General features: G+C 37.4%; 1 protein-coding gene across 11 annotated transcripts in view; it reads right to left on the reverse strand.

Annotated features, from left to right (window-relative positions):
• LOC103041110 (zinc finger protein 239) overlaps window positions 1-12,060 on the reverse strand; it is a 217,613-nt gene that overhangs the window by 14,569 nt on the left and 190,984 nt on the right. For 3 of the 11 annotated variants that reach the window (XM_015603098.3, XM_022679325.2, XM_022679328.2), the window contains one exon: window positions 11,075-11,906. The exons of 3 other annotated variants lie outside the window; for them this stretch is intronic. In XM_015603098.3, coding sequence (XP_015458584.1) covers window positions 11,842-11,906 — 65 coding nt within the window. In that variant the 3' untranslated portion in view covers window positions 11,075-11,841. Of the gene's footprint in view, window positions 1-46; window positions 2,145-2,293; window positions 2,399-2,532; window positions 2,584-6,096; window positions 7,440-8,675; window positions 8,962-11,074; window positions 11,907-12,060 lie in introns of those variants that run through there. 5 more of the 11 variants (XM_049476793.1, XM_022679326.2, XM_049476790.1 and 2 more) reach the window with 5 other exon arrangements.

Genomic DNA, 12,060 nt, shown 5'->3' on the forward strand with positions numbered 1-12,060 from the left:
TTTGCTTTCAATTTTGCTGAGTTAAGATGTTCTTAAGAAGAGTCTAAAATTTGCTTAAAATCTTGTGCAAGTCCTAAACTAACTATCTATCTCTCTATAATATAGCAAATGTGTCTTATAAAATTTAGCTTAAATGTGCAACTTATGTATGGATTTCATTAATGAAAGTGTTAAATAACATAAAATACAATACAGAAAATAAATAAAATAATAAATTTTAAATAATAAATAATAAAATGCATTCATTTGTGTAGTTTTATTAAGGAACAAAAGTTTTTGAAGTGTTTTAGCTGAGAAAAGTGCTGCACTCCCAAAACTGATGAACAGAGTTCATGGCTTTCTTTGTCTACATAGTGGCAACTAACAGCGAGATATGCCTCCATATTAATGGAGCTGTTAAACTAACAGCAACGGTGCTCTGGAGGTCCTTTTCAGTTTTCTCTTTTTCCTCCTCATATTTCTGGCTCACCAAGCCCTTGATGACCTAAAAATAATTATACATATACAGGTCCTTCTCAAAAAATAGCATATTGTAATAAAGGTCATTCTTTTCCATAATGAAATGATAAAAATTCAACTTTCATATATTTTAAATCCATTGCACACCAACTAAAATATTATAGGTCTTTTATTGTTTTAATACTGATTATTTTGGCATACAGCTCATGAAAACCCAAAAATTCCTATCTCACAAAATTAGCATATCATGAAAAGTTTCTGTAAATGAGCTATTAACTTAATCATCTGAATCAACCAATTAACTCTAAACACCTGCAAAAGATTCCTGAGGCTTTTAAAAACTATGATCCTGGTTCATTACTCAAAACCGCAATCATGGGTAAGACTGCCGACCTGACTGCTGTCCAGAAGGCCATCATTGACACCCTCAAGCAAGGGGGTAAGACACAGAAAGAAATTTCTGAACGAATAGGCTGTTCCCAGAGTGCTGTATCAAGGCACCTCAGTGGGAAGTCTGTGGGAAGGAAAAAGTGTGGCAGAAAACGCTGCACAACGAGAAGAGGTGACCGGACCCTGAGGAAGATTGTGGAGAAGGGCCGATTCCAGAACTTGGGGGACCTGCGGAAGCAGTGGACTGAGTCTGGAGTCCTGCGTGTGCAGGAAATGTGCTACAGGTGCTGCATTCCCCAGGTCAATCCAGAAACAGCGGCAGAAGCGCCTGACCTGGGCTACAGAAAAGCAGTTTTTGCATGTCATTCAGAAATCAAGGTGCCAGAGTCTGGAGGAAGACTGGGGAGAAGGAAATGCCAAAATGCCTGAAGTCCAGTGTCAAATACCCACAGTCAGTGATGGTCTGGGTGCCATGTCAGCTGCTGGTGTTGGTCCACTGTGTTTTATCAAGGGCAGTGTCAATGCAGCTAGCTATCAGGAGATTTTGGAGCACTTCATGCTTCCATCTGCTGAAAAGCTTTATGGAGATGAAGATTTCATTTTTCAGCACAACCTGGCACCTGCTCACAGTGCCAAAACCACTTACTGACCAGGGTATTACTGTGCTCAATTGGCCTGCCAACTCTCCTGACCTAAACCCCATAGAGAATCTGTGGGATATTGTGAAGAGAAAGTTGAGAGACGCAAGACCCAACACTCTGGATGAGCTTAAGGCCGCTATCGAAGCATCCTGGGCCTCCAGAACACCTCAGCAGTGCCACAGGCTGATTACCTCCATGCCACGACGCATTGAAGCAGTCATTTCTGCAAAAGGATTCCCAACCAAGTATTGAGTGCATAATTATTTGAAGGTTGCATTTTTTTGTATTAAAAACACTTTTCTTTTATTGATCGGATGAAATATGCAAATTTTTTGAGCTAGGGATTTTTGTTTTTTCTTTACTTTTTTGCCAAAATCTAAGTCTAATGTTTATCAGTACATTACAGAAAATAATGAACTTATAAATATACATATACATGAATACACACACACAATAAATATGTAATAATAATATAATATATAATAATAAATATATATGATTATATAATAAATACCTTTCTGCTTCGCAGAACATATGAGGGTAAAATAAGCTTTAGGAGCTCCCTGAATTCCTCATTTTCAACAATGGAGATGGGCTGACAGTCTTTTATGATCATGTTGATCACAGCCTCTACCACAGCTTGCTTGTTAGGAACTGTAAGAAAATATTTTTTGCCTTAATAAAGTACTGAAAAGTTTACAAACAATATTACATAGTTACACAAAGCCTTGTGTTTAATAAACAATTTTAAATTGAAACATTTTAATTTTATTTGAGAATTTTAATACACCTGGGGTACTCACAGCAGTATCTGCCGATTCTTCATTGCCATGCCGAGCTCTATAATGCATCAGCATTGATGAAGTGCTCTTGTTGATGTAAGAAAGCTCCATGGAGCAGAGTCGACACTTCAAGTGCAATAAAATACAAAGTTAATTTATATGAATACAGTTGTGATGATGTCAGGGCCCTGAACACATCACCACCTACTCAAAAGACATTTTACCCATACAGACATTCATTAATCAAACAGAGTACTCACCTGGATCCTGTGCAAATGGTGGCGTGCGAGCCATCTGGGTCCCTGGGGTAGCTGTGGAAAGAAAACAGAGAAAATAATGTATTAACATGCTAACATTATAAGTAATACTTACCTGGACGTCTCAATGGTTACATGCATGTGTTCTTGTCTGTAAATTTGTAAATAGTGTAAAACAACAATCATGCATAGTTGTCTTACCCACGTGCCCACTATGAGTATTTAGGGGCAGGTGGGTACACTATCGGGGGAAACACTGGTTGAGCGTGGCTGGTATGCCACAATATATTGTATATTTTGTTTTGTTTTCATTTAGTTTTTGGATTTGGTGCTTCGGTGGTCACAATAAACACTTCAAAAGGGATACTTACTTTGTTCCAGACTTTTTTTTACGTCTCTGCATCCTCACACTACCACAACAATTAAGAACAATTACCAGAAAAGAATACAAACATATTTAATAAAAAAATAAATAACAGTAAACAATGTCCAAAGGAAAGAAATACCTTATCTGGTGTCAAAAGATCAAAATGATTCCAGACAGTGGAAAACTTTCGATCCATGATCCATGAGGGCAAGCAAAAATACAAAATCCAAAAGCAACAGCAAAACTCCATCCAACAAATCCGCGACATGCCGATACAGTTTGTTTCCTTATAAACACAATTTGGCGCGGCACATCCAAGCGATGCACCAGTGTTGTTCGTCCCATCACTACTACGCTATGATACTTCCATGTTTACACGTATTTCGCTTTATTTTATTACATATTATATTATGTTATATTATATATATATTATTATTTCTAATATCAGAATCAAATTTGTCAAAACTATTTATTCAACTTGTACATGATCTAGACACTTGTGCTCATCAGAGAATCACTTTCTCATTCATTTCTAACAAACAGCTAATTATTTAATATGTCACTGCAGATGATACTGTAAAACTGTCTGCTGTTTCCCAAATTATCAATGTTTTCTGTCCTCTAGGTCACACTGTATTATAACATGTTTACTGATAAAAATACATATCACAGAATTTAGAGTGAAGTGTGGACATTTGCTGCTCATCCATTGTGTTGAGCTGTTTGTACAAAATGTTTGTAGAGATATACTGTATTCACTGTTGTGCGAATGTTAATGATAATTTAAGAAATGCACCAAACTGACAGAGGCAAAATATAATATGTCAGATTACAGATTACAGTTTTTCTCAGTCACTTTGTGCATTTTTCAAATCAGAATTAATATTTGCATCACAGGGTGGGCATTTCTTAAAACAGTTTGTACCAGCAGCACCAGCACAAGAAGTCTATATCCATTCCCTTTTTGCATTATTAAATTAACCAAACATTTATATTATTTATATAGAACAAATATGATCACATATGTGAATTGATATCATGTGTATACACACTTGAATTAATCTGACCAAGAATTATGGGATTACAAATATACTTAAAAGTAACTTCATCTAAAGTACCCGGGCATCATTAATACTAATAAATGTGTTTTTTGTGATAAAGAGTTTATGCAAATATATCTTTGTGGAAAATAACTGCGATTCAATACTGTATTTTCTTTTACACTGGCCTGAATTTGTTAAGATTGAACCAATACAGTTGCAATGTGCAGACACATTTCCAATACAGTACAATACTCAATTAAATGTATACAAATATTATTTGATATGCTGCATCCACTGCAATGTATTGGATAAAGCCATGGCAGAACCTTGTTCCTTGATTTTGTTCCTGTTCTCTCAGATATTTGGATCGCCACATAGATAAACTGACACTCTGGACTCAGGGAAAGCATCTAGTTCTGTACATTAATTCTGAATATTTTGCTGTTTTTAAACACGTCAGGATTTTAAACACAGGTTAGTAAAGCACTGAGCTGTTCATGGAGTAATCTTTCACAAAGTGTTATTTAGGAACATTAATGAACTAAATGGGGAAATGTCCAGCAGCTCACATTGTTTTGGTTGATTTTTTGCTACTGAAAACTTACATTAGCAGTAATAGTGTTATTTATTATGTATGAGTGACTCCTTGACTCCAACTCCCGCTGACCATTAGGTTGAAACAGGAGGTGTGTTCACAGAAACCAAAAACGCTAAGCTACACTATGCTAAAGCCCTCAGTATGCTAAGGCCCACGGAACGCTAAAGCCTTCTGGGTTTTAAAGCCCACACAATGATAAAGCCCAAAGGTTGCTAAACCCACAGGATGCTAAAGCCCTCACAACACTATGGTGTACAAAACACTGAAGCCCAAAGGACACAGAATGCTAAAGCCCTTAGTACACTAAGGTTCACAGAACGCTAAAGCCACAGGACGCTCACTACGCTAAGCTGCTTTTGAGTTTTCTAATGGCAGAATGGACACTAACTTGTAAACTGCAAAGCCTATATAAATTCATGGAATGCTATTTCTAAGAAAATTCTAAGCGCTACCAGTGTTCTGTTTTGATAGGAATTGATTATATAACACACCAGAGAAAAGCAGAATCATACTGAAAAACACATTTAAAAACTAAGAATTTATGGTCTCTGCATGCAGATAGCTGATAACTAGCACAAATCAATGAGCAGAAATCAACAGAACATCAAGATTAATCTGAACTAAGCTAAGATAGCTGTGGAGAGTGTTTCAAAAATCTGCTGCATTTTAACTTATCAGACTCATAAAGACATTACAAATACAAACATATCTAGAATTTTCACCTAGTCATAAGTACAATTTATGATATCTGTTAGATTTATGATATAAGTTAGATTTGCCTATTCACTTCCTACATTTAACTACAACAATTGATCTACATTTCATTTGCAATTGATCTACAGTCCAATCGTTGTTTTAGATATCATATATAAAATATAGTGTGAATACAGGGTAATTGCGACATTAAAGCAAATTTGACAGTTTAACTGCACAAGGTGTATTTTCTGTGTAGGAAAAGAAACCTTATTGTGAACCCTAGCTGTGAAATAAAAAAAAATCAAAACTATTTTTATTAATAAAGAAATTGATATTTCTTTGGCTATTTTTTCTTAACCAACAAAAGCTAAAGAGAACTAAAAGCATTGTCACAATATTTCTCAGGAAATAAAAGTGGCCCTTTTTAGTTAGAGAATAAACTGCTGGTACAGTTAGTGAAAGTTAAAGGCGCAAGGCTGACAACCAAATTTTGACCTGTCTCCAGTCGGCAGCGTTTCCCCTCTGAAACATACAGACTGTAAGTACAGGTAGTGTACAGCATTCTGAGTAACTATATATAAATACATGTTCTTCACGAAACTCAGATCTTATAAATAATGTGTCTAGGGGCATCTGAATTCAGAGGGAGACAACATGAGGTTATTTTGCTTGCAAACATTCTAACATATTTACTGATTGCAGTCATCCATACAATTCATATACAGTAATAATATAGACAGTACAAATTTAGAGCACTCCATAAATACACACTCATTTGTTTACACCATTCTGAAAGGCTCCATTTGGACCAACTGGTGTTGAGGCTCTCAAGAACCCAACAATAATTCTGTGGCTCACGCACACACTATTTCAAACTATTTATTATATGAAGAATTCACATATATTCCAAGAGATGGTATAAGCATGTCACAGACAGATTGATGATTAATAGTGTATACATAATCTTCTGACTTTTCCCAAATAGCAAAAGAGTCTTGATAACAGCCTTCAGCAGAACATCTATAACCCTGCAGAACAATAATCTTCAAACAATCTCCAAGACACCTATGAAATACCTGAAACTATGCCCACAGTCTGAGTGGTACGCTTTCTCTTTGTGAGAATGCGCTGGTGTACTTTGAGATTGCCTAGTTGAGTAAAACTTTTACCACAGTCTGAGCAGAGATACGGTTTCTCTCCTGTGTGAATGCGCTGGTGTATTTTAAAAGAACTTTGTGTAGTAAAACTGCTTCCACAATCTGGGCAGTAATACGGTTTCTCTCCAGTGTGAATGCGCTGGTGTTTTTTCAGAGAACTCTGTATAGTAAAACTCTTCCCACAGTCTGAGCAGTGATACGGTTTCTCTCCTTTGTGAATACGCTGGTGTATTTTGAGATCATTCTGTTGAGTAAAACTCTTCCCACATTCTGAGCAGTGATACGGTTTCTCTCCTGTGTGAATGCGCTGGTGTTTTTTTAAATCACTCTGTTGAGTAAAACTGCTCCCACAGTATGAGCAGTAATACGGTTTCTCTCCTGTGTGAATGCGCTGGTGTATTATGAGAGAACTCTGCTGATTAAAACTCTTCCCACAGTCTATGCAGTGATACGGTTTCTCTCCTGTGTGAATGCGATGGTGCTGTCTGAGATGACGCAGTTGATTAAAACTCTTCCCACAGTCTATGCAGTGATATGGTTTCTCTCCTGTGTGAATGCGCTGGTGTATTTTGAGATCACTCAGTGTAGTAAAACTCTTTCCACAGTCTGCACAGTTATACAGTTTCTCTCCGGTGTGAATGCGCTGGTGTCTTTTGAGATGACCCTGTTGAGTAAAACTGCTCCCACAGTCTGAGCAGTGATACGGTTTCTCTCCGGTGTGAATGCGTTGATGTCTTTTGAGATTTTCCAGTTGATTAAAACTCTTCCCACAGTCTGCGCAGTAATACGGTTTCACACCTGTGTGAAATCGCTGGTGTATTTTGAGATCACTCTCTGTAGTAAAACCGCTCTCAGAGTGGTGAAATTTCTCCTTGCCTGAACTTGGATTCATTTTTCTGTGAGATGTAGCAAACAACTTTCCCAGGTACTGAAGATTCTTATGGATACCTTGTGCTTCACCTCTTTCAGCAGTTTACCATTGATCTTGTGAAATCTCCTGATTGTTTGAAGGGATCAATTTCAGAAGAAGGCTTGAAATACTTTCATTTCTGAAAGAAAAAAAATTGTGCAAATAAATTAAAGCTGGTCGATTAACTGCAGCGAATTCACTCATCAGTAATCAGTTACGCTGTATGGGCAAAACTACTGAGAAACCTTTGTTTTAACATAAAATCTCCTGTACGTGTATCCTCTTCTAAATCCATAGACATTAAAATAGGAAGTTATAGAAATATAGACCTAAAATTTCCATCTGGAGTCAATAAAGGCACATCTCGTTTTATCTTTGTCTGTAATTTACTGATCTGCAGTATATCTCTATCCCTTCACTGTTATAAAAATATGAAAAAGCAGCGTGACTGACAGTTTTACATTCAAAAAAGTGTACTGTTTCAACTTAAAAACTGCTGCTAAGAAGTTACCATTTTCTCAGAGTTTATCGGTCCACCTTAAAAACGGCTGCTAACAAGTTAGCATTTTACCTCAACTTTCTGCTCCACCTTAAAAGCAGCAGTTACGCAAACACTTCTTATTAGTTGTTCTGAAATGTAGGACTGTATATTTTAGTGATGGCATGACTATATTTTATTTTTTTAGAATTAAAATATAATATTTCCAGGGAACATGCTGTGCCTGTAACTGGTAGATCAATAAAATAAAACTGACTATGAAGAAATGAGACTATACAGACACTGGGATTATCCAACATTAAATCATTTGATGTACAATTTCACTGAAATCCCTGTTAATATTAGGAAACTGGATTATAAGATTATAATATAAGGTTGTGAATCAATATGCAGCACTCTTCCTCTTACTGTGCTCTTTACAATCACCATTCTGTGTTTCTTAATAGTGTTTACTAAAACAGATTCAGTAACACTGCAGAACAGCAGCTCCTCTCAATCCTGGTTAAGAACTGAAAAGTGGGGAATTAAGACTTCAGACTAAGATTAGATTATACTTAAACAATGGTAACTGGGTGATTTCTATGAGAGAGACAGCAGTATCTTCACCAAGCAGCTGCAGAACTGCAGCCCACCTAGGACTCAGCCTCGACCCTGGAGAGCAGCTATATGTCTATATGCTGATTAAAAGGTGAACTGGATCCATGTGGGTCACAGACAGACTGCTGACCAGAGCTAACTAGGAAAAGATCATCAACCGGATCCTGGATGAAGCTGCGTCTGTGCTGTTTAAATGCTGCAGCTTTTGATGTTGATGTGTTTCTGTGGGTCTAGGAGTAAATGTAGAACAGCGTGTTGAAGAGAGGAACTTCTCCATACCTTCTGTAGTTCAGCTGATCCTGTTCCTCCAGCGGTGTGGGAGAACAAAGCTCCAAAAACACTCCAGCTGTAGACCCCCGAAGATCAGCTACAGCCGGGTTATGGAGAGCCCGCCCACTCCCTGTCTCCTCCGGTATATCAGAAAATACCTGCTGAACGCTAGAGGGAGCCCGCGAGTGAGTCCTCAATGAATGGAGGTGAATGGAGCTAAACAGCTAAAAACTCTCGTTTAAAAGAGTCTAAAGACTTGTCTGGGATTTTACTTTTATTTTATAAAGTAGATCAAAGTTCTTCAGTAAAACAGGGTAGAAATGTTACCAGTATATTTCCATTTTTCTACAGCAAGCGGGTTTTAGGCAGTAAAGACTCTAGCATTTCTGCTACTGTGAGCTGAGTGGATAGTGATCCTGTAGTAACAGCCAGAGCACATTTTAAAGATTTATAACTGGAGTTTAAAAGCTATTCCTGCCATTTAAAATAAAAAACAGAAAATTTTTTCTTCTTATTAAGTAAACTGCTATCTCGTTATTTTAAGATAGTAAGTCATTATTATTCATTGTTTTGTTTTTGTTTTTTCAAAAGAAAACACACTTGCTATCTCAAATTAATTAATTACAATCTCAAAATGAGATAGTTTACGTAATTAGTTTTTTTTATTATTATTATTTTAGGTGGTGGGAAAGAGCTTCCATAATTTGATATTGTTCTGTGTTGAGAAAATAATAAAATAGTTACTGTAAAGATTATTTATTTTAAACTATGATTTACTCAATTTCTCCATATGAGCTCGTTCATTCTGAACTCAATCGGGAGCGCCCTCTACTGTCCAATAAACCTGGAAGACATTATGAAGTGGTTATTCTCCGCTATTGAGGCTGTGTCTCAATTCAGGGGCTGCATCCTTCGAAGGACGCGGTCTACGAAGGTGTGTCCTTTGAAGGATGGGTAGGCTGCGATGGCAGTACTGAAATGGGACAGTCTAATCTACGGAGTATTTCCTGATTTCTGAACTAAAGTCAGAGCTGAGAAATGAGCCAGAGATTTTAGTTCTAGTTTTAATTCAGACCACAAAATACCAAATTAATTAAGTCCAGGTTAATTAACTGTGCAATTACTTAAATATTTTAAATGTGAACAGGTGGAAGTGAACATAAACAAATAAAAGGGCGTTTGAAATGAAGTTGGAAAAAAATAGAATAAATTAGAATAAAGTATTATGTTATATTATTTGTAAATATGTAAATAAATATATAAATATATATATATAAACTATTAACATATAACAACATAAACATAATACTACATATATAAACTAAATAATACTTATATATAAAAACAAAACAACATAAATGATATAATATATAAATAATATTTATAATATCTATAAGTATTTATATATCTACAAACTACATAATACTAAACATACTACATAATACAGTCGACTCCTCTCTTTTCGTGCTGAAATAAGCCGGCGCGCAATGAATCTTGGGATATTGTAGGCTGTGAAGGATACACCCGGTGCATCCTTCGTTTCCGAGGAAAAAAAGGCTGCATTCGTCGGCCGCATTCGAAGGAGTCTTCAAAATGGGACAGCCTCGTCGCACCGCTGTGACGTAATCGGCCTTCAAATGAGTCCGTCGAAGGATGCAGCCCCTGAATTGAGACGCAGCCAGAGACTCTTTGGCTCTTCTCCGGAAATCCAACTCGCTGTCAAAAAAAAAAGGTCCTGCTACGGCGTGATACTGTCATGGGGAGGTAGGATGCGGAGAGGAGGAGGGGGGAGCATAGACATGTATACATGTATATACCCAAACCATTCCGATTCAGTCCCCTCTCCTGCATCACTTTTGTTCAATTTAGTTCCATTTACAGCCTAGTCCCCCACCTCCTCCAACACCGTCTCCCCCGGTATATCAGAAAGTAAATGCTGAACGCTAGAGATAGCTCATAAAATATGAAAGAAATTAAACATTTAATTTAAAGGTTTATACTTGGAGTTTAAAATCTTTAAATTATGCGTTTGGTACTGAAAATTTGACACAGTTTTGTGATAATAGTAGATATTTACTGTGAAGATTATAAAACATTTATTTTACACTATTATTTTTGCTCACTTTCTACATATGAGCTTGTTCATTCTGGACTCACTCGGTGGTGCCAGGAGGCTGTCTGTGCCATGTCATAAGAGAGATACAGCGTGTTATTACAGAAGAAAACGGTCTACAGTCTTAAGTATGTAGCTATGACCACCTACCTGGCTTCTTCACTCATTATCATTATCATATTCCTTTTGTTTCTCTGCATACTGTATTTTAACCCTGTTCTTCAATTGCCAGGTCCCCACAGGAGAGTCCACCACAGAGCATCTATTAATTGGTAATGCTGCAGGGACACTGATGTCAAGTCAAATCAAGAGGCTTTTATTGTCATTACATCTGAGTACACCTACACCGTGCAATTAAATTAAGTTCCTTCAGAACCATGGTGTAACATGGAACAGCGATACAATAGACAACAAAGTGCAAATGTGTAACAAATGTGCAAAACAAAACTAAAACACTACAATAAATACCATATACACAGCAGACGTGAGATGGTATAACAGACACGATTGGTGATGGAGGGAAGAGACACTATAATGATCTTCTCGGCTGTTCTCAGTTTGTGATCCGAAAAGCAGGTGGTCAAGATGCTCTCTACAGTCCCTCTGTAGATTATGGTGAGGATGGGAGGTGGAAGGTGTGCTTTTCGCAGTCTCCGCAGGAAGTACAAGTGTTGCTGGGCTTTCTTGGTTATGGTGTTGGTGTTGAGGGACCAGCTGAGGTTCTCTGCAATCTCTTTACAATTTTCACACCAGAGCCATTGATGTTCAGCCATCAATGTCAACAACCATCTCTTTGGTTTTATCTACAATTAGAGAAAATGGTTGTTGGTTCTGCACCAGTCTGTTAGTCACTGCACCTCCTCTCTGTATTCTGACTCGTCGTTCTTGTTGATGAGGCCAAATACAGTTTTGTCATCAGCGATCTTGATGATGTGGTTTGAGCTGTACTTTGCAGTGAAGAGCAGTGGACTGAGTACACAGCTATGGGGGGCACCAGTTCTCAGTATGGTGGTGCTGGAGGTGTTGTTCCCGATCCTGACTGACGGTAAAAACCTCAAAACCTCATCCCAACTGTGAAATATGGTGGAGGGGCATTGCGGTTTGGGGCTGCTTTGCTGCCTCAGGACCTGGATGGAAAAAATAATTCCCAAGTTTACCAAAACATTTTGCAGGAAAATCTAAGACCATCTGTCCACCAACTGAAGCTCAACAGAGGATGGATGATGCAAGAGGACAACGACCCAAAACATAGAAGTAAATTAACAACTGAACAGCTTCAGC

Source organism: Astyanax mexicanus, chromosome 4 (assembly GCF_023375975.1).
Source record: "Astyanax mexicanus isolate ESR-SI-001 chromosome 4, AstMex3_surface, whole genome shotgun sequence".
In the NCBI taxonomy this organism is placed as follows: domain Eukaryota; kingdom Metazoa; phylum Chordata; class Actinopteri; order Characiformes; family Acestrorhamphidae; genus Astyanax; species Astyanax mexicanus.